Source organism: Choloepus didactylus, chromosome 2 (assembly GCF_015220235.1).
Source record: "Choloepus didactylus isolate mChoDid1 chromosome 2, mChoDid1.pri, whole genome shotgun sequence".
Taxonomy (NCBI): domain Eukaryota; kingdom Metazoa; phylum Chordata; class Mammalia; order Pilosa; family Megalonychidae; genus Choloepus; species Choloepus didactylus.
In genome coordinates this window covers 65,079,138-65,102,549 of record NC_051308.1, presented here as the reverse complement: position 1 = coordinate 65,102,549, position 23,412 = coordinate 65,079,138, and the positions used below count along the sequence as shown (strand labels likewise).

The following is a 23,412-nucleotide window of genomic DNA, read 5'->3' as shown; positions in this document are numbered from 1 at the left end:
AATACATCATTGAGTCTCAATAAAAAAGGAAATAAAAATCTATTTTGTCAGTGTCCTAAATGAACACTTACGCTCAAGCTGTTCATATGGAAATAAGGGAAATTATTATTCTGCAGAATTTTCTGACAGACAAATTTTATGCATGCTATCAGACATAATAAAAACATTTTTTAGATTTTTAATAACAAAAAATGTGTGTTGAAATAAAATAGTGAATGTCATATAAACATGCAAAATATATTTTGATATGTTGCTAGAACATCACTCAGTAGTTACAGTATAAACTGAACAAGGTTTCCAATTTTTTTAATTTAATCTTGGCTCTAAACGGAAAAACAAAACAAAACCAGACGCAAGTAAGTTGCACCATGACATGTAACAATGATTTATTAAACTGCGTGAAATGATTGCTCTAAGTTAAGTCTTTGAGTGTTAAAAAGTGAAAATTTAAACAACCAGTCAGACAGTTGAGTAGCAAATATTTTAAAAATATATATATTTTAAAAATTAAATCTATTAGACAACTGGTTTATTTCATGAACAAGTGTTTCAGAAAACTAAACACTGCCACCAAAAGCAGAACAGAAGGAAAAAAGTCCATTCTTATTCTTCCAGGTCAAAGGAGTGACATTGTGGTTTACAGAGGTATAGTAGTTTTCTAGAGGGTTAGAATGTGGCCATATCTTTTTGGGGGCCACCATTCAACTTGGTGGAACCATGAATCAACTTCATTTATGATCTGGTATGCACTAAATTTTCAGGAACTTCAAAATAGTATTTTCTAAAATGAAGAATACAATGTATTCATGGAAGAGAAAGTGAACTGAAGATTTGGCAACAGACTATTTTAAGTGATTTTAGGGTCAGATTTGGTAATACAGCCAATATGTTTACTGAATTGTTCACTAACACATTGCTCGTCCAGAAGTCATTTGTCTTGAACCTTTATCAAGACACAGGAAAGACTAGGCATGAACAGCTCCAAATGATATTACATCTGTGCATTAAATAACATGTAATTTATTCATAGAAGAATCTTTTTCAGTTTCACCCAGTGTCTATTTCCACTTTAGACAATACTTAAATTCTTCTCATAATTTGGGTATCCAGCTTACAAAAATGAAGCTTAGCAAAATATTAAAAATATATAAGTGATCTGGGTTTCAAGTGACAAGAAAAGAAGAAAGGGGGCTATTGAGAGATACAGTAAAAGTCTTCCAGTAAGTTTAAAAACAAAACAAAACAAAACACCATAAGAGACTCAAACATCATACAAGTATGGGTTATTTACCACAGTGATGGGTTTGGGAATAATTTAATGTGGTGTACATTGCTTGCAGACAAGGATTTACATAAACTGCTTGAAAGTTCATTTTTCTGAGCCCTGGCTGTACCATCTATAAATCGATTGATAATACTGCCTAAATCACAGTTTTCTTTAGGGTAGCAAGTGAAATTTCTAGGATAGTGTTATATTAATAGTAAATCACAACACAACTGTAGTCAAGAATAATATTTCTTGAATATATAACCTAAACATTTATCCTTAATAACATTTAAATTACCAATAAAAATTTAGATGGTATTTAATATACTCTTTTTAAGAATAAAAGAATGCTTATTATACATTTTAGGAATCATATGTATGTTTTAAATTACTAAAATATTTTTAACCCATAAATGGGTATTCTTTAGATAACTGAAATACGGACACCAGTAAAATATCTCATTTGACGGCAGTTACTGCATTTTTACACTCAGTGAAGTTCTGCTTTAAATATTAAAAGCAATTGAAAGAGTAAATTTAGAAACAATAAAGTAGTGCAGATAAATTTTTAACTGATTTATATCAAATGAAACTATAACAAATGATATTATAATACTTTCACAAAGACCATCTGAAAAATAAAATCTATGTACCATTTATTTGTTGCAGATATTCTAACCTTCTACACCATTCCTTGCTAAATTGAAATCTTTTTTTTGATTTTGGGTCATCATGCTACCATAGACTAAGGAGGTGTCTCTTGAGTCAGAAAGCTTGAGAGTTATAACCCAGTCATTTGCAGAGGTACAGAGGCATAGGCAATTCTATTAATAAGGAATTAAATAGTGATTTTAAACCATTCTTAATGGTTCAACAACTATTAACAACTTATCGAAAGCCCCACTGAAGGGGAATTAGTCTCTACATTTTGCTTATTCTATCCTAGTTAATTGTTTTTCAAATAACAAGTCATAAAATTGAGTTTTGAGTTATGATCAGCAAATCTTTTGTTAATGAGGTAGAATATAATTCAATAAAATAGAAATTAATAGAGCACATTACAAGTAGAAAAGACATGTATTCTGAGATATTTGTTTCAGTTATACACACATATGCATGCACACACACACACATAAACAGGTGTGTCTTGGAATGTAATGAAAAATACAAATTTTTTCTCTGTTACAAATTTTCTGCTGCTATCTGTTATGAATTTTCTACCACTTTCTGAAATAGCTTCAGAAAACACAATTTCCTGTATCTCTATGTACAACATACAATATGAAGCAAAAACGAGGAGGAAAAAATTACTACTACCGCTCTCAATTTCTACAAAACAGTTGGCATCTATTTATCTTATATATTAGACTTCCTCATGAGATTTTATGTAAACATAGGACCTTGTGGCTAAAGAATCTGAAATCCAGTGGTGTACAATGTTGTACAAGCATATGACTGCTATTGATAGAAAGACTTCAGTTTCAACACAGCTCTTCAAACAAGCTCTCCCCTTCAATCCTCTCTGTAAGAGATTAAAAGTATGTGTGTGTGGTAATGGTTTAGGTGTGGTAATGGTTTAGGGTGGGAGACTTCCTCCTAGTGTGCCAAGATAATGTATCTGGAAACTTTAGGGCAAATAAGAGTGTTTATTCTTTGTTGCATTTGTTTCTGCACTAATCTGGCATAGCAGATGGCTATAGATTGTTAGAGGCATACTCATGGACAAAATCCCAGAGGCCAATAGAAAAACTGTAACTATCATTGCATTAGTTTATTCATAAGCAATCATAGAAGAAGGCACATAAAATATATAGTAAAAAAGAGAATAGGCATAATAAAAGGCTTTAAGGTTTAATTTGAGACTGGTTATAAAATAATTTAAAGCCCTATGAAAAACTTTTTCTTTTACTGAAAATATTTAGAGATTGTCTAAGTACTTGAAACAAAGAATATTAACTATCACCCCTCTTCACTTTCTGTTAGATTTAAAAAAGATAAAATATATTTGTGTGAAAAAACATCTCCATGAGCTTCTTAGCTGTGATAAAATGTCAATTTTAACTTTGGCATTCAGGAAGAAAATAAATGGATCTTAGTTTTGTAAGGTCTTTTTAAATATTTTTTAAGGTAGACAATATTTTCCACATGCTTAAAATGTTTTTGGCTTATCAGTTTATCGACACTGCTTTGCTATTTTATTTTAAACATGAAAGAATGTATATTATGAGGAATGCTTTTTTTAAAAACCTAGTATATTGCTTGGAGTAACATGCATAATGAATGTCTATAAATAATTTCCACAGATTATTCTGAAGAATAATGTTTTTCTTACCAAATGTTTCATAGGAACATTCACATCATTACATATAGGGAATAATACATCAAAATACTTCCAGAGCCTATTTTTACTTAATAGCCCCATGGGAACACTAGATGAATTCTTAATTTAAATAAAATTCAAATGAAATACTATAAAATAAACATAGGGAGAAAAAAATGAAATACTGCATACCTGATAAAGAAGTGTGTCCAACATACTGATGCTAAACACCCTCCCAGCAGCAAAAGGCAGTCGAAACATAAAGGCCAAATTAGAACCTCTCTCCCGTTCTTTCTGCTCAGAAATTTTAGATAAAAAAAATGTGTAAGTATTCCATATTTTATTTATTTCTGCCTAGGTAAATATTTCTGACATAAGTGAAAAACTGTTTCCCATTACATGGGTTTTAGCTATGAACATATAATTAATTCACTTATATTTGTATTTTTAAAAAATTCTTTAATTTTTACAACCAAGTGATAATTAAGTTTTCTTAATCAATTAAGACACCCAGAAATTCAGTTAGAATTTGTTAAACATTTATTTACTATCCAAACATGATTTCTCAAAAGGATTTGTAGCAACATACTAAAAGAAACAAACATCATAAAATCATTTAACCAAATGTTAAAAAAAAAAAAAAAATAGGCTAGGGCACATAATGTATCATAATGCCTATAAAACTTTGCATTTGATTATTGTCATATGGGGGTACAAATAATAATAATAATAAAAGGTACATGGGAGCCATCACATCCAGTATTTGCTAGCTTTCCATCATCTTAGTTTTCATTTTTCCACCTGCATCTAAAGCTGTGTCAGCCACACCAATCCACAGCTAACCTTCTGAAAATCAGACAAAAAGAAGTTGTTTTTTGTGTATATGTGAATTTGTGTTAGTTGTGGCATGTGCAGTTTCTTCTAAAAATGTTTCATTACTGCTATTTTGCCTTAATGAATGAAAGTATGAGAGTAAATGTTAAATTCATGTATATTTGAAAGAAGTGTCATAATGTAAGTTAACAATGTTCTTGTCAACAAATGGTTAATCTCAAAATTGTGCTCATTTCTTTTGTTGCCAACTTCTTTTTACAAAGGAAAATAGGTATAGCCAAACAAATAAATCAGTCATCACTTCTGTAGAAGTAAGCTCTTACATCTAATCTAGCAAATTTAGGGTCTCTCAAACGAAGGGAAACCGCTCATTGCCACCCCCACCCCATGTTAAGAAGGGATGGGAGGGAGTACTAATCAAGTAATAAGCCTTGGAGAAGAATTAGGGCTAGTAACTAGTAAACAAAGATGGATACTTTCCTTGCCTGCAAGAATTCACAAAACTGGTCATAACAATGGAGTGGGGAGATGCTACAGAAGCAAACAGATAGGAACGGCAACTGGCTCAGTCTTTTGGTGGAAATGTTGGGGTGCTGAAACAGAAATGATCTCTAAGTTGAGGGCATACAGATGATAAGGTAAAAGCTATAAAAAGGACAGCATATGCTAAGACCTGGAAGTGAAAAGAGGTTGGAAGTCTTGAAGTATAAGCAATTCCATATGAATATAGCATAGAGGGTGAGGTTATGGGCTGGATAGAGAGGGCAGAAATGAGACTGGAACAGTGATCATGAAGCAGATCTTAGGATACTTCTGAGGTAAATGGATATGCTATTAATAAGTACATTGAAAAGAAAAAAAAAAAAAGAAATAGGGACATGTGGCCACACTATTTGAAACCATTTTATGGGTTTTTAATTTCATCTTAAAGGAATGGGGAGAACTCTGAAGTACTATTAAGAAGGGATTGATATGGCTATATTTATGCTTTAGAATGCTCACTCTGATGACAACCTGGAAAAAGGATCGGGGATGGGGAGATAGTGTAAACGAGAAGTTAGGATTTAAGGGATCATTATGATTACTGAATTATTATACAGATACTCCTTTTTACTTCTTGGTATATTAGAATAGACAGAAGGAAATTCTTGAAATCTCTGAACTGCAATTCAGCTGCCTTGACCTCTGATAATGACTGTATAGCCTTTATCTTGTGCTCTTGTGATTGTAAAAACCTTGTGACTAACCTTCACCTGTACCCATTAATCTAGTTTTTTGACTTTAGAGTCTTATGATCATTAAAAGCAGCCCCTAATGTTTATTAATGAAGGGGCTTGGGTCAGCCCAGAACGAACCCACCTCAAGTCCAAAGTTATCTTGATAACCGATGGATCTAACCAAAATGGGTCCGCATGACATGCGTAGTATTTTAGACTTTAACCTACAAGTCACCTATACCTCATTGTAATACTAAAAATCACACCCTTCATCATATTAAGGCCCCCATTTTCTTACATATGTTCTGTGACTAAGAATGTAATCAATATGTGCACGCTAAATATTTAGTTCACCTCTAATTATATAATCCTGGCCATTGTGCTCATTATCTTAAAACCTGCCCATCTTTTGATACAATAAAACTATCAGAATTACTGCAATTTGGGGAGACACATTTTGGGCCAATAGGCCATCCGTTCTCCGTTTCATGCCTAGCAATAAAACATTTTCTCTCTTTGAAACCCTGTGTCTTGGGAATTGGTCATGTGAGCCCATCGGGCAAAAGAATCCACCGCCTTGGTCTGGTAACAATAGCATGGGGAGACTAAGCAAGACAAACTAGGGTGTTGATGCAGCACTTCTGGTGAAAGATGGGGGTACATTTTGCTATGCTATTTGCAGAAAAGAAATCTTACTCAAAATATATTGAGACATTAAATTTGAGAGGATATGATGATTGAATTTGGTAGGCAAGTAGAAAGAAGAGGAGGATTGTGCTGGTTTGAATCTGTTATGTACCCCATAAAAAGCCATGTTCTTTAATGCAATCTTGTGGGGGCAGACCTATTATGGGTGGGATCTTTTGATGTTGTTTCCATAGAAATGTGTCCCACCCAATTGAGGGTGGTCCTTTGATTAGGTTATTTTCATGGAAGTGTGACCCTGCCCATTCCTGGTGGGTCTTAATTAGTTCACTGGAGTCCTTAGGAGAGCTCAGGGGCTGACACAGATCCAGAAGTTTGGAGATGCAAAGCTAAGAGATGAAGCCCAGAGTCTGTCCTGGAGAAGTTAAGAGACAACCCCTAGATGCTTAAAGAGAACATTCTGGGAAAATAAGCAAGGATGCACAGGAGCCGAGAGAGAGAAGCTAAGAAAGACAGAACCAGAGACATTTTGGAGAAAGCCATTTTGAAACCAGAACCTGGGAGCAAAGAACCAGCAGACGCCAGCCATGTGCCTTCCCAGCTGATAGAGGTGTTCTGGATGCCCCTGGCTTTTCTTCAGTGCAGGTATTCTCTTGTTGATACCTTAGTTTGGACTCTTTTATGGCCTTAGAATTGTAACTTTGTAACCTAATATTCCCCTTTAAAGAAGCCAATCCATTTCTGGTATTTTGCAAAATGGCAGCATTAGCAAACCAGAACAAGGATGATACTCCAGATTTCTGGATAACTGGGTGGGTGATGGTGACTTCTATAAGATAGGAAATGTGGAGAAAAAGCAGATCACAAGCTAAGATTTAGATCTGAGTTTGAAGATCAGCAGAACTGTCTGGGGGAAGTTTAGTTATATGGATCCGACAAGCAATACAACATAGAGTGGTTTGGAGCTTGAATTCTAGAAAAACATATAGGGGTTAAAATCACGTGTTGTCAGTTACTAGTTGTATGACCTTGTACAAGTTGCTTAAATTCCTTGTTCCTTAGTTTCATCACCTGTGAAATGGTATTCATATTGGTATCTATATCCCACTGTCATTACGATAATTAAATAAAATAAAACATCCAAAGTCTTATGTATAATAAGCACTTAATAAATACAATCTACTATTATTATTAAATCATTCAATATGCTAAATTATGCATCACCTCAAGCTTTTGCATTGCTTTCCCTCTTCCCTTAAAGGTGCTTCCCAAGTTTTTACAGGGCAGCTTATCATTGCAGCTCAGATATTACCTCCCCAAAGAGGCCTTTTTTATCACCTTATTTAAGGTAGGCCTTGCCCAGTTACTCTTGAATATAATCCTGTTATTTCTTTAATAGCTCATTTCAGATCTATGATTCCTTGTTTTTTTTAATTATCTGTCTCAGGTAGACAGTAAATTTTGAGAGAGTGGAGACTATGATTTTGCTTTCCATTATATTATATGAACAATGACTAACACAATGTCTGGCACACAGATGGTCAACAAAACTTTACTGAAAAACTGAATAAGTTTTTTTTACTTACAGTAGCTGCCTACATCATAAGAAACGTATTGCATACTTTAAAGTCTAAAACATTCATATTCAAGAAGCAGGAAACAATTTGGGGTTCATTCCATATCTCTTCTCACTTCAGTTCTTTAATAGAAGTGTTTAACATTCATGTTATGCAAAGTTTTACATGATACAATCATAGTTATTTCCATTATTGGTTCTAGACAAACATATACCATAATTTTTAACACTTATGTCCTTCCTTATAGAATTCTGCATTCAATTGAAGTTTCCATGATTATTTTGTTTTCCTAAAAACCACCAATTTAAAAGTAAAATACCTAAAAGAAACCCAAGTTACTGAAATTAGTACTTAAATATCCCAGATACTTAAATATCCCTAGCTCTTCCATTTGGCTTGCTATCAAGAGCATTTGCCTTTGTTGGAAAAAGGAAATTGTTCTGGCAGAAATTTTATTTTCTTTAGTCTGTGTCCATACAATACTATATGGGGTGAGATGATAAAATTATTGGAATTAGCGGAAGAGTGTGTGAGGTGAAAAAAAAAACACAAGACTTCTGTTGGTACCAAATTAATGGCTTGCCTGTTTACATTTTCCTATCCCCTACTTTTGTGACTACAATTCCTGATTTACATTCTTTCTTCTGGAATGTTCATGCTGTAATTCCAAATCTAGTGGCTTTTCTCTGCATCCTTCCTAATTCTAACTGTAGAAGTTTGTCTTTTGACTTCACTCTACCTCTGCTTCTATCTTATCTTTTAAACTTCTCACTCATTTTTTTCTGATTTCTCTTCAACTTAGGCTTTTATTACTATTAAGTCCTCACTTAAGCTTATGTCTCATGTGGCTTTCTTCCTTTGATAATTTATCTTTTCAAACTTTCAAATTTATACATCTATTTGCACAATTTTCAAGTCTTTATACACACATGCACACACACACATTTAAATTCATTTGTGTATATATATATACTTCCCATTCCTTCTCTGAGTTTTATACATCACTTATTATATAATGCAAGGTTAATATACGAAAGTAAATGTACCATCTACCTCTCTAAGTTTTAACCAAAGAATTCTCTCTAGTTTTAACCAACATATATCTATTCACTTTGCCAGTATTCTGGATGTGGCCTTCAATGTCTCATGCCTAATCTACTTAAATAAATTATTCACTGTGTTTCTTTTCCCCAAAGTAATCCTTTCAGATAAACACAGAAACACTACATCAATTTGATGAAACCATAAGTCTGATGATGTTACTCCCCCTAAACCCTCATTTAAAAACCTGCCATGGCTCCTCATTCACTACATATGGAATTCCAATCACTCAGCATTCAACGGCCTCAGTCTGGCTCTGAAACCACCTTCTAGGATGACTTCTCAGTAGTTGCCAGCACTGACCTTGATGAATCACACTGGCTATCTGGCTATACCTTGAAAATTCCTTCTTCATGTTGAGCTCCACACTACTGTTGATAACATTCCCCAAGCCTTGACTCAAGGCTTCAACATCACCTTTAGCAGAATTTCCAGACTATCCTATGGAGTTCAGACTTGCTAGTTCCCACAAGCATATGAGTCAATTCCTTAAAATAAATCTATCTCTAACTCTATCATCTCTATTCTGTCTGTCTATTTATCTATCTATTTAATCTATCTATCTGTTGGTTCTGTTTCTCTAGATGATCCTGACTAATACAATTTTTAACTACAAAATACTTGTGAGGAAATTTATGAATAGTGAACAGTAAGCTAATTTTGAGGCTGTGCCTAGTTAGTTCAAGCTATATATAGTAACAGCAGAAAGCATAGACATTTTCAGTAAACTCGTCTACAGTCTATGCCATGGAGGAAGATATTTAATATTAACTAACTTACAACTAAATATTTATTTTCCCACTATAATAAATTAGGAACAGTGCTGACTTCAGAGTTTTGAAATGTCCCTTTTTCTTCTTGAGCTGTATCTCCCTATTGGGACAACATGTCATTATACACTTACAAAGCCCCTTTCAATGGCATAAGTAAAGATTTCTCCTAAAGCACCTGTTGCAACTTAGTCTGCTGGATACAATTATGCTCCCTTTGTGTGTATATTTGTTTTATATAGATAAAGGTAGATGGCTTGCTTTGGTCAGTTTCCTGTCCTTAAAACTGAGGGCCAATTAAGTGTACCCTTACACTCTGGATTAAAAAATGAGTTGTGCCTTGCAAACTAGAAAAACAGAATCAAGGTAAACAGTGAAGGAAACACTCATTAATACAGAGGTAAAAGTAATAATAAAAAGAAAACTTTGATTTAAAGCCCTTGTCTAGTGTGACATTCATTTTAATATTTTGGTGGAAACCATACCCCAAAAGTTCCCTTTGTCATGTTAGATGGCATTTTATTGTGACTCTTAGGCATTATTAATAGCTAAATGAATGAAAGGATAACCAAAAAATGTAATGCATAACTACCTCTATCTCTTAAATTATTATTAATAGTTAAGATGGCATAGTTTTAGCAAATTTTCACATGAATAAGGAGTCTTTTTTATTCTTTTTCAGGCAATCCTCCCGTATATTAGTATCAAGTAAAAGCTGACAGCAAAAACCATCTACTTCAACATTCAAACCACAGCTTTCTCTATACAAGTCTTTGCAGTTCCACTGTTTCATTAGCATTACTTTAGGTATCCTGGACTGTCCTGCCCAGGAAAACAGTCTGATTATTCATCACAGGCACTTTTCCAAGGCCCATCAAGTCTTCAATGGAAAGCACCAACAGACAGTTTAAGTCCTAAATTTCTTTTATTCTCTTGCCTCAAAATTCTCACTTTGCTGCTTCTACCAAGCAAAGCCTATTGCATCCTAATCCTTACCCAATCGTACTTAAGTTATTCAGTTTGAAAGACCTACATTAAATCAAACCTCCAATTCTCAACAAATTCTGACCCTGTTTTACCCATTCTGAAACAATGTCAAAGCTCTTTTGAGGTGCAGGTCTCCCTTACCACAGTAAGCAAAAAACTTAGCTTTATCTCAGGTTTTTTCTAAGACCTTAAGGACATTTGAAAACTGTAAAGCCTGGTGTAGATCTCATGAGACAGTAAATCACTTACAATTTTATCAATATATGTGAAGTTTTAAATGAGTATATACATTTCTGTTGCAGTTAATTGTTTCATAAATCATGATTTCAGTTTATGATTGTCAAAACAAGATATCTTCATTGTATTAATCTGTGGATATACGCTTTATAGTCATCATTCATATTTAATATATATTAGGAGCTTAGCCTCCAAATAGGAAAAACTCAAAAAAAGCATTTTTATTTTTACTATCTCACGGCCTTTCTCTACATAGAAATTTCTGGAGATATTCTTTCAACCAAAATATTTAAATCTAATTTACTTCATAATGTGGAGTCTTACCTTTTCCAGTTTTGAAAGAGCAAGAGAGTAACAGTCTTTGGCTCTGAATTGCATGAATCTCATGTTGGCTGGGTGAGTAAGCTCTGTGATAATACTGAGACTGGAAAACAACCTACGTTTCAAAGAAACATTTGCATTACACTAACAATCCAATATGGCATTTTTTATAACAATGTATTTATGAGTGAGTGATTTCTGGCCTTAGGCATAAAACTATACACAATTACAACAGCAGGCAGTGCCACATAAAATGTTCTGTACCATACAAGAAAAATGAAACACTATTTTCCAAAGTATATTTTAACAAACATTTTAGCACAATAGGAAAAATAAATTCAGTAATTTGGCATTTATTAGACATTTCCCTCTAAAAATCAGGAAACAGCATAGAAAAGAAACTCATAAAGCTGATTTAAGAAGTTACAGGGTTATTTTGTGAACAATGCTGAAAAAGAAATTTGTATGGAATAATCTGATTGGCAGAAAATTCACATGATAGCTTATTGTCCATTATGTGAGCTGTTTGATAACCTATGGCTCCCTATTGTCATAATTTTGAATTTTTAAATGTCAAATATTGCTATACCAAACTTCTGAGAAGAAAAAATACGAACTATTTTATTTTGAATAAAATTGTATTGGAATGAATTAGGGCCAAAGCAAAAGCATTGCGTTATTCTAACAGGGTTCTGAAAATTCTCACATGTCCCAGAAAATTTCATTTATTTGCATACATTTTCCCATTGCCCTCCCAAAACAAAACATACACACATGCACACACATGACATTTCCCTTCTTTTTTTCCTCTAGAGAAAAGGGACAGGATAATACAGCATGCCTTTTTATATTTGCTGTTGTTGAAGATCTAATCCTTACCTGACATCTATTTATCATTGGCAGCTCTCCTCGTCCAATTCATTTAGAATTCTCTGGGGCAGACACTCTACGTGATAATGAGCATTATTCCCCATAACCTCAGTTATGGCCACTTAATTCCCATCACTAGATTGAGCCCACACTTTGAACTTTGGGACTAGAAATGACTGCAAATAGGCAGGATATAAACAGCCTGTTAGCAGCTGAAAAACACATCAGTTTCTATTGCTGACCTTACTCTCATTTTTTGCCACAGTGTCAGTCGTGAGGGTGCTGTTCTTTCCAAGTGCCTTATAGAAAAGCACACTTCTTTTAAGATAGGAGCCTTGTCCCTGAACTCCAGCACCATAAATGATTTTTTAACTGTCCTCAGTTCTAGCTCACTAAAGCTGATTGAAGTTTGTCAGGATCTCTTTGTTCTCCCAGACAGAGGTGGCTTGCCTGCTGGCTTAGCATCCTGAAGGGGTCATTCTCCCAGCCCATGGCTGGCCCTTCCCTGGTTATGTGGCTCTCAAGTCTGTCTCAAATCTGGGCTTTGGGTACCATCCCAGTTAAGACAGTAAAAACTATTAAAAACAGTTTCTTCTAAACTATCTGAAACTCATGTGCCCTCTTCTCTACTTCAGTGGACAAGTATTTGTGCCTTATATATAACTAAAGCCTTTGAGAATGAGATCACTCAGCATTTTGTGAAATCCACTCTTAAAATTAGGAACAAAATATAGCCAGTATTATATCCTTCATCTCCATTTTGAGAAAAAATACTATTTTATTTCTTGATCAAGATAAACTGTAATTAGTAACATCTAGAAATCACAACACCTGGAAAGGCAAAGTTTCCCTCTCAGTGCCTACTGAAACTTATGCTCCTTTAATAAACATCTTTGTTACAATAAACAATGTCTCAATTCCTGTTTGTGCATGTTTGGATAAGTGGTTTAGTAGAGTAAATCTTCATGAAGAAGGTACTACAATTTAACTAGATGGGTTTATGGAGAAACACTGCATTATCTGTATTCCAAAAGACTTCCTTCTAGTAGCCCTAAACTTCTTTTCACTAAAAAATCACCTAAGGTAATAAATTCAATAAATTAAAGTTTATTTTATTTCAAACTCTTAAAAAATTAGAATAGCAGCCTGATGGAAAAAAAATATATATTAATTGACTTTAAGGCCAGCAAAACTCCATCTGGTAAGCCCAGGAAAGTCATCAGCTGCCAAATCTCATGCCATCTGGTAGTTTCAAATGTATTTATTTAGGAAATATTTTAAAATAACAATGTCACTAAAGATATTTACCATAATATAGGTTGTCCCAGCTAACAGTCAATACCTCAGACAACAGAAACTAAAATGAATAAATAGTACCAAAATAATCAATGAACGCAAAGCCCTATAGCCTCATTTAGACAATAAAACTCATGTCCATGCTCTGAGATTCTTTCTATAAGGGATAATAAACTGGCTTAAGAGTTTATAGTCTTTGTCGCTCCCCTTTTTATCCTTTGGAAGGGATAAAAAGTCAGTAAAAAGGTGTCTATAAAATGATAATATCTAAAATTTTTGGAGTGCTATTCTAAGAGTTTTCCATGTATTAACTTGGGAATCTTCACAACATCAGGTAGAACCTCCTTTCCCCTTGTTTTGTGTTTCTAGTCTGCACCCCCTCATTCACTCCTTCCTTGGATGGAGCTAGGACATGTTGCTCAATACCGACCTTACTTTTGGGGGATCTTTGTAATTGTCCTGATCTTTGCAATAAGGAAAAGGAAGCCCACTATAATCAGACACCAAAGGCACATTCCCCAGCCTGACATTTTGATATTCATCATCTTGACTTTACCTCAAATTGGTTTCCAACTTGTGACAGAAATGAACTTGGTCACTTATTATCCCTTGAAATCTCAGAAAAACTACTCTATGATTTACCTGCCATTATTAGTTTTGCAGATGAGTAAACAAGCTCAAGGACACATTCTAGTAGAGTCTGGGTTCACACCAACATAGTTAGGTTCTAGAGCCCCCTCTAAACCATGCAATAAATAGGTAGGTAGGCCATTGGAAAGGAAATTCAAATGACTAATATAACAAATTATTCAGAATAACTGTTGAGGTTTTGAAAATTAAAAGTCAATACACTATTTTAAAAATGTGGGGAGGATCTAAGATGTCGGCATAGAGAGAAGTGGAAGCTAGTTAGTCCCCCTGGAACAACTAATAAACAACCAGGAACAACTAGTAAATAATTCAGAATAACTTCAGGGGGAGAAACGTGACTGTACACTCATCATACACCAACCTGAATTGGTAGGAATGCCCAAGATCGCAGCATAAAATAAGTAAAAATTGTGGATCCAAGCTGGGATCTCCTTCCCACCACAGCCCAAGCTGCAAAGCCTAGTGGTGCTAGAAGGAAGCTCTCTCCCAGCAATCAAATATAGCTCAGCTGAGCTCCAACTGGGGTTTTAATTAACAAGCATGGACTGCTTGCTATGAGCTATGAATCCCCAACAAGCAGACAGAGGCTTTGGGTGATGACTGACCTTGGAGAGCTGGAGGGTGGCCGCGGACTGGCCCTGAAGGGGGCTTCCTGCCCCTGTTTTGGCTCAGTGGAGAAAGCTTCAGCTATTTTCAGTTCCCAGTACTCTGACCCAGACAAGGGTGGAGATAGCACAGGCAGAGTCTATTTAAGTGCTAATAATGTCTTGCTACGGGGGTTATTTTCCCTAAGAAGAAAGGGGTGGGGCCTAGCTCTACTACCTGCCTTCCATTCAGAACCAGACCCCAGAGCGTGGGGGTAAACAGCCACGGGCCACACCTCCTTACACCAGTCTGGAGTTACAGGCTGACAAGCATTACCTGCTGAGCAGAAAAGCACAGTGACCTGCGGCATCACAGGGTATACTAATTTTCTAAGACACACCCTCAGGGAAACCGGATATGAATATTTCTTCCTTCTGGGATCTGACACTGTTCTGGTCTGGGAAAACCTGATTGGGGTAATGAAGGAAATCATGCCTAGACAACAGGAAACTACAACTTACACCAAGAAAAATGAAGTTATGGCCCAGTCAAAGGAACAAACTTACACTTCAACTGAGATACAGGAATTGAAACAACCAATAATAAGTCAATTCAAAAAGTTTAGGGAAGATATGGCAAAAGAGATGAATAGTATAATGAAAACACTGGGTGTACATAAGATAGAAACTGAAAGTTCGAGAAACCAACTGGAAGAATCTATGGAAATGAAGGCACAACACAAGAGCTGAAAGACACAATGGAAATATACAACAGCAGATCTCAAGAGGCAGAAGAAAACACTCTGGAACAAGGCACCTGAAAGCCTACACACAAAAGAACAGATAGAGAAAAGCATGGAAAAATATGAGCAACATCTCTGGGAACTTAAGGACAAAATGAAAAGCAGGAACATATGTGTTACTGGTGACCCAGAAGGAGAAGAGAAGGGAAAGGGGGCAGAAGCAATAATACAGGAAATAATCACTGAAAATTTCCCATCTCTTAGGAAAGACATAAAATTACGGATCCAAGAAGCGCAGTGTACCCCAAACAGAATAGATCTGAATAGGCCTTCACCAAGACACTTAATAATCAGATTATCAAATGTCAAAGACAAAGAGAGAATCCTGAAAGCAGCAAGAGAAAAGCGATCCATCACATACAAAGTAAGCTTGATAACACTATGTGCGGATTTCTCAATGGAAACCATGGAGGGAAGAAGGAAGTGGAGTGATATATTTAAGATACTGAAAGAGAAAAACCACCAACCAAGAATCCTACATCTGGCAAAACCATCCTTCAAATATAGGGGAGAGCTTAAAATATTCTCTGACAATGACAGAGTTTGTGAACAAGATACCTACTGTACAGGAAACACTAAAGGAAGCACTGCAGACAGAAAAGAAAAGACAGGAGTGACAGATTTGGAAAACAATTTTGGGAGATAGTAGCAAAGCAACGTAAGTACACTGAACAAAGATGACTGTGAGTATGGTTGAAAGAGGAAGGCTGGGACCATGTGGGACACCAGAACAAAAGATGAAGGATAAAGACTGGGACTGTGTAACTCAGAGAAACCTAGGGTGCTCAACGATTGTAAGAAAAGATAAAAATAACGTTTTTACATGAGGTAGAACAAATGAATGTCAACATTGCAAGGTGTTAAAAATAGGGTGGGACTGGGGGGAAAATATAATCAATGCAAACTAGAGACCATAATTTACAGAAACATTGTATTATGCTTCCTTTAATATAACAAAGGCAATATACTGAAGCTAAATGCATATGGGGGGGGGGCTGGAGAACAGGGGAAGGGTATGGGACTCCTGGTATTGGTGATGTTGTCTGACTCTTTATTCTACTTCAGGTTAACGGTATCTTTCCTTTTGTTGCTTTCTAGCTGTCAAGTTTTGTGGGTTTTTTTTTTTTTTTTTTTTTTCCTCTCTTCTTTTTCTTTTGTCTCTCTGCCTTCTTCGACTCTTCCTCCTTCTTTATGGAAGAAATAGAGATGTCCTTAAATAGATAGTGGTGATGGTGCTGAATAAATAAATACGTGACTATACAGGGAAACAACCATTGTTTACTTAGGGTGGAATGTATGGTGTGTGAACAAAACCATCTTAAAAGAAATGGGTTGATGAAGAAAACTTGAGGGCACTATACTGAGTGAAAGAAGACAGATACATAAGGGCAAATATTGCAGGGTCTCACTGATATGAACTAATTATAATGTGTAAACTCATAGACATGAAATGTAAGTTACCAGGATACACAATGAGACTAAAGAATGGGGATTAGTTGCTTTTTATGAGCAGAATGTACAACTAAGGTGAACTTAAACATTTGGAAATGGACAGGGGTGATGGCAGCATGTTGTGAGAATAACAAAGAGTGCTGAAAGCTGTGTGAAGGTGGTGGAAAGAATAAGCTCAGAGTCACATATGTCATCAGAAGGAAAGTTGGAGGTTAAAAGATGGGAATGTATAAAACAGTGAATCTTGTGGTGGACGACGTCCATGATTAACTACACAAATATTAGAAATCTCTCTCATGAACTAGAACAAACATATGACACTATAACTAGAAGTTAATAATAGAGAGGCATATAGGAAAAAATATATATACTTGTTGCAAACTATATACTACAGTTAGTCTAGTATTTTAACATTCTTTCATCAACAGTAACAAAGGTACTATACCAAAACTATGAATCAATAATGGAGGGGGGCGTGGTTAGGGGGTTGGGAGGATTTGAGTTTCCTTTTTCTGTCTTTATTTCTTTTCTGGAGTAATGAAAATGTTCTAAAAATTGAAAAAAAAATTAATTGTATTCATGGATGCACAGCTGTATGATGGTACCATGGGCGACTGATTGTACACTTTCGATCTTTGGATAGTTGCACGGTATGTGAACAATCGTGATAAAATATATATATGTATATAAAAAAACAAATTTAAAAAATGTGGCATTTGGTATTATTTATCACTATACCCCTAAATAATGGTTGTTGGGCCATAACTTCATCATTGTTATTTTTATTTATTGAGTTCAATATTTAATATCTAATTTAACAAATAATTATCAAGAATATGCAATGAGAAAGTTCTGGTCTCTAAAAGGTACAAAGATGTACAAAGTGAAATTCGTTCCCTTAAAAACTTTTTGGACCAACAGAGGAAACAGCAAACCATGGTGAATGAAAAGCTATATAAAATTTTGTGAGGGTAATAAACTGTGGCTGACTGAATGCTCATATTTTAAGTAGCATTAACACACTAATGAAAGGACAGTTTATGAGCAACTTCAGGGAGGGTATTGGGATAAAAGAACAGAGAAGGAATACATAAAGAAAATACAGCTACAAAGCAATGAAAATTAATTAAATGTTTTGGAATATTTTTATTTTCTCTGAGAAATATACTAGCTTTTATATATGCCACTTTTCTAACTTTAAATAAGCTTGCTTATAATCCTTTTCTAATACATTATGTCAAATAGAAACATATACACATACGTAGCTAGATGTATTATATCTCATATCTTATTAAGAGTGAGTGATAATATGATCGAGTGACCTGGTCATAGTATTTAAGTGACATAGATTTAAAAATAGATAGGAAAACAAAATGAACGTAATGTGCCATTTCTGTTCTATGTAAATGAACCTACACAATTTATGTTATTTTAAACTAAGAAACTGAATGTGTTAGCTAAGCCTGCCACCTAGTGAAAATCTAGAACTAATACTTATATAATGAAATATTACTGCAGTGCCCATTTCTATTTATAAAATATTACTTTATTACTTATATTCAATTGCAATATTTTGTGTTTACAGATTTGGTGGTCTAATAGATTTAATTATGTATCTTTAAAATACTTAAACCATACATCTGTTTCTGAGCCTTAATACGAGCTAAATACATTCTGAATATAGAACATTTTAGAAATAAAATTACACAATAACTGCTTTCCCAAGATATTAAAATTATAATAAAGCAATATTGTAATTGAAAAATAATATAGTTCTATGCAAATACAATTTTGGACATGTATAAAAATATTTATGGAATAGTTCCCTGCCTTTATTTAATTCATTCACTAAGTATTTATGATATGGTTATTTATGGCAATTGACATAAAAATGAAAAATATCCCATATACTTTATTTCACAAACTATTGAGAAGACTCTGAAACTAACTGCATTTGTATCTTAAACCAAAACAAAGACAAGAACATAGAAATCTGGAAAACATTTACAACATTCTAATCAAAATATTACTTACTGAGCTAGATAAATTCTAATCTATAATGGTGTCTGGGAATGGTGTTTTTGACTAACAGAGAATATACGTTAATATACATAGATACATAAATACACTTTGATACATGAAATACCAACTTAAATTACAACTATCTATTCTAAAACAAATGTGAATATATTTTAATCTTTTATAAATAATTTTAAACACATTAGGAAGTCCAAGTTAGTAATAAATGAGAGTATTATAAGTAATCGGGTACGTCCTGTATTTAAAATTTTATTCATGTAAACCATAGCCAATCTAAACATTAAAAATCTTTTTGTTCTGAATAAAAGAATTACTCTTGTATTTATACATATTCAACAGTTGTTTTAAATTGTGCTATTTATGTTCGTGGTTATATCATTTTGAATTAAGTCATTCCCCATATGCATACGATGTTACCTCTTCAATACCATTATGACTCTTGGTGACAAGTTACAGACAATATCCTTTTTTTTCTTAACTCACCTTTCTATACTTTTACAGTACTGGAGCTGCAAAAGTCTTCTAACTGGTCTGCTCTCACCTATTTTTGCTTTCCTCCAAACCATTCTCTACATTGTAGATAAAATGATCTTTTAAAACTTCTCAATCCATCAATGATTTGTTGCTATTCTTGAAAGAAAGACCAAATTATTAACATAATCTACAAGGCCATGAATGGCTTTGATTTCATTTCAAATCATGTCACATCAGTCTTCCCTTTGCTCTGCTCAAAGTCCTTGAATATGCTGCTTTCCCAGTACCTCAGGGCCTTTGTATATACTGCCCCAGCTCAAATATTCTAACCATCTCTTTGCCCACTTAATTCCCCAGGGAGGCATTCCGTAACCCAGGTCAGATATTTTTGTTACCTGGGTCTAATTAACACTCTACTTTTTGCCATAGTTGCCACATTCTACTGCTCTAGTTACATCTTGGAATGACTTGCTTAATACTTTTCCTGCTCCTGAGGCCAGAAACTGTGGTCTGCCAAATTTACCACTGTAGTAATAGCATCCTGTATACTCCCAAACATTAGACACTCAATAAATACTTCTGGGTCAATCATTCCACATTAACAAACCACAAATAGAAGAGGCTTAAAGTTCATCCAACTAACACAGGAATTCTTCTATGGCTTTCCAAACAGATGGTAGATCCATGACTTGTTTGAATATTTCCATTGACAGAGCCCTTGTTATTTTATCAAGGCTGATCAGTTAAATTTTAGAAAACAAAAAGAAAAACATCTAAACCAAATCACTCTTGGCCTGGAATTTTATCATTCATAGAAAATTAACAACTATTTAATCATTAACTCATTCTGCACTGAAAATTATTCTGGGAGAGCTTCAGAGAAACTAACTTTGCCTGGAGAGTTTTCTCATCTCCCCTTCCTCTTGACATTCAGACTTGTGGTCTAGGCTTGTATCTGCCATTATTTTCCTTTTGGGGCTAGGATGAGCTAAATTTCTTGCAATGCTCCTTTCTTTCTCAATAAAATAAGAATAATGACAGATGCCATCAAATTAAACATGCCAAACATTCCTAAGGTAGGACATTTTGATAGGCCAATTTGACATAGTCATTTTGAACCAGTTGTTTTTAATGCAAGAGATATTCTAATGTACTTATTTAATTTTAGTTTAGACAATATTTTTTTATCAAAATGGAAAAAATGCAATATTTATTTCCAATTGTACTGATTACCTTGCTAGGTAAATTTATATTTGAAAGTGAGATACTGCTTTTCTTTCAATTTGGAATTCAGATAATCATTTTTTGGCAGATCTTTGTGCTGTGAATTCACACTTGAATGTTTTCTCTTACATGTGTAAATGAAGTCCCTTAGGCACAAGGGAGAGAAATGTGTAACAGGATCTGACTTGACAAAGACTTTATCCCCTTCTATCCTTGGGTGTTCTGTAATGGTCAATGGGGAGGTAGTGGGTTATTTGTTTAGAAGCTTCCTCTGAGTAAAGGGATAGAGATAATCCCTTCTCCAAGGAACATGGAAACTCTGGGATAGAGTCTGTTTCAAAGGAACTAGAAAGAGCTGCTAAGAGCACACAAAGGGGAACTCAGCATGAGAAAAGGACATGTCTGGGCAAGTGATCAAAGAAGTGTAGGTTGTTGCCGGAGAGAGCTCATTCTTGCTCAGAGCATGTCTGAGACTGGAGGATCCTCTTGGCTGGGAGATATCCTGCTCAAAGGGAATGCTACAGAAGTGCTCATTAAACATGAGTTAAAACTTTGAATGCTATATACTTGTGCTATAACTTTGGACGTTAAAGTGTGGAGCACTTCCTGGGCTGTCGTATTCTGGAAGGAATGGCATCTCTTAAGCGATCATGCAGGAACTGAATCAGCAAATGCATAATTGCCACAGTGGATGAAGACACATTGAACAGTGCAGTCTAGTTTTCAATTAGAAAACTATGCTTCAGTTATAGATGCAACTCGATGGAAAAGAATTCTCCCTATGTCCCAACTCTCCCCCAAATCTTCCCCAGCCACCCTCCTATCCCCTATATATTCTGCTAGTAAATTAGATGAGATACTCCAATTTTGCCTTGGGTCCTTTTGGACAGAGTAATTCTGAAGGGTCCTTGGATAATAATGGGAGGGGTAGAAGCCTGTCAGGTAAAGCTGTGTGTCCTAGTAAGCTGGGCAGGTAGGAGCTCAAGGGATCTATCTGAGCTTCTGAACAAAAGAGTTAACTTTATTTGCATTCCAATTTGGTAAAATAGCCGTACCAGTTACGTCAATAACTTGTGAACCGAGCACTCTTACTTTCATTTTATCCTTGAACTCCATCTCATTTCTGTCTCCTGGGCTCTAATATAAGTTAAGCGTAAATTGATAATTTCTCTATTTTATTACTTGGCAGTTTTAAAAATGGGAAATTTAAAAGTCAAAATGTTTCACATCAAAATGGAATGTCGAAATAAACAAGTAAAAATTGCATGGGCCCAAATATCTAACAGTTATTTACAAATGTTGAAATAAATTGCAGTATTGTCACATATAAAATAGCAACATATAGTATTCTTTATTTGCCCAGTTCATTCAGTTACTGAGCAAATCACATGATTTGATTTTTCTTTTCCAGAGTTAAAGAAACAAACCAAATAAAATAGTGCATCTAACTTCTTGCCCAAATATTTCCAATTAATAAAATTACCATGATGTCCCTTTAGATACATCTTTTTTTGTGGCCACTGTATTTTAGAAATACCAATTTTGGGATACCAAATTGCTTTTTTAATAAGCAGCAATTGCCAATTACGTTTCCTACTCTGAGCCTGGCACTGCTGTGAGTGCTTTACGGAAACCATCCCACTCAGTCATTGCAACAACCTTGCTTGACAGTATGACGCAATAATACGTACACATCCTGACTCCCTGGATTAAAGTCAAGTTGACTTTAGGCTTAGGAAATCTTCTGGTTTAACTCCCAGCTCCATCAATGCCAGTTGAATGGCTGTTATGATATCTGTAAGTTACTTTAAAATACTTCAGGATAAACAGCATGATAGATGCATGTGTTAGTTTGAGTTACACTTCAGGTGCAACTAGCATTTTAATTTACCATGCAGGTTGGCTCAGTTCATTATTTTTTAATCCAAAAGTCCACACCTGGAATTGTCTATCAAAACTATTTCTGTTATACATATTTCTGTGAACACCAGGGGCTTTACTAGTTAATTACTTAGAAATTGACTCTCAGTTGAGGAAATCAATGGCACTCATCAAGACATATGGGTCGATTTAAGATATTTTGGAGATACTACTCACCATTGCATAATCAATGTGCAAAAATGTAGTTCCCTTAAGGATGGGGCCCAAGGCTTAAATCCTAAATAGTCTTATATCCAGCCAGTGCAAATGAATATTTCTGGTTGCTTGATGGTTACTTAAAAGTGCAATAGGATCTACTTCTGGAATGTTTTCATCTGCCTCTAAGGAATTTCATACAAGGTAGAGGACAGAGCACACAAAGGGCAGAGAACAGGGAGTAGGAAGAAGAGAGAAAGGATAAAGAGTTGAGTTCAGTGCTAGCCCACAGTAAAGAATCAGTGATTATATGTTGAGGGTTTCTGCACAAGAGTGATTATAATGATTGTCCAAGGAATTTAATGTGGGTGAGGAGGGAAGAAAAAATATCAGGTGAGGAAAAACAGTGAAAAAGTAGTAGGATCAATGCACATTGTAGGTTCCAGAAGGGACAAAGGAATGTTAAGAGTTGGGATACTAGAAGAAGTGAAGTAGAAAGTAAGCGGTAGTGGTAAGTAAGATGAAGACAAGAACAATAAATTAGGGTACTGAAAGGATCATCTGTAGAGGGTTGTCAAAATTATCAACAATTATATATTAGAAGCAGTGTTGACAAAAGTCACAGTGAAATAGGAATTAAAATCTTCAAAGAATGTGACTTTGCAG

At 34.8% G+C, this 23,412-nt stretch overlaps 1 protein-coding gene across 4 annotated transcripts in view; it reads right to left on the bottom strand.

Moving 5' to 3' along the window:
* KCNT2 (potassium sodium-activated channel subfamily T member 2) overlaps window positions 1-23,412 on the bottom strand; it is a 446,059-nt gene that overhangs the window by 87,316 nt on the left and 335,331 nt on the right. For all 4 annotated transcript variants that reach the window (XM_037825119.1, XM_037825122.1, XM_037825120.1 and 1 more), the window contains 2 exons: window positions 11,280-11,391; window positions 3,780-3,881 (listed from right to left, as the gene is read on the bottom strand). In XM_037825119.1, the coding sequence (XP_037681047.1) occupies window positions 3,780-3,881; window positions 11,280-11,391 (214 nt within the window). The remainder of the gene's footprint in view (window positions 1-3,779; window positions 3,882-11,279; window positions 11,392-23,412) is intronic.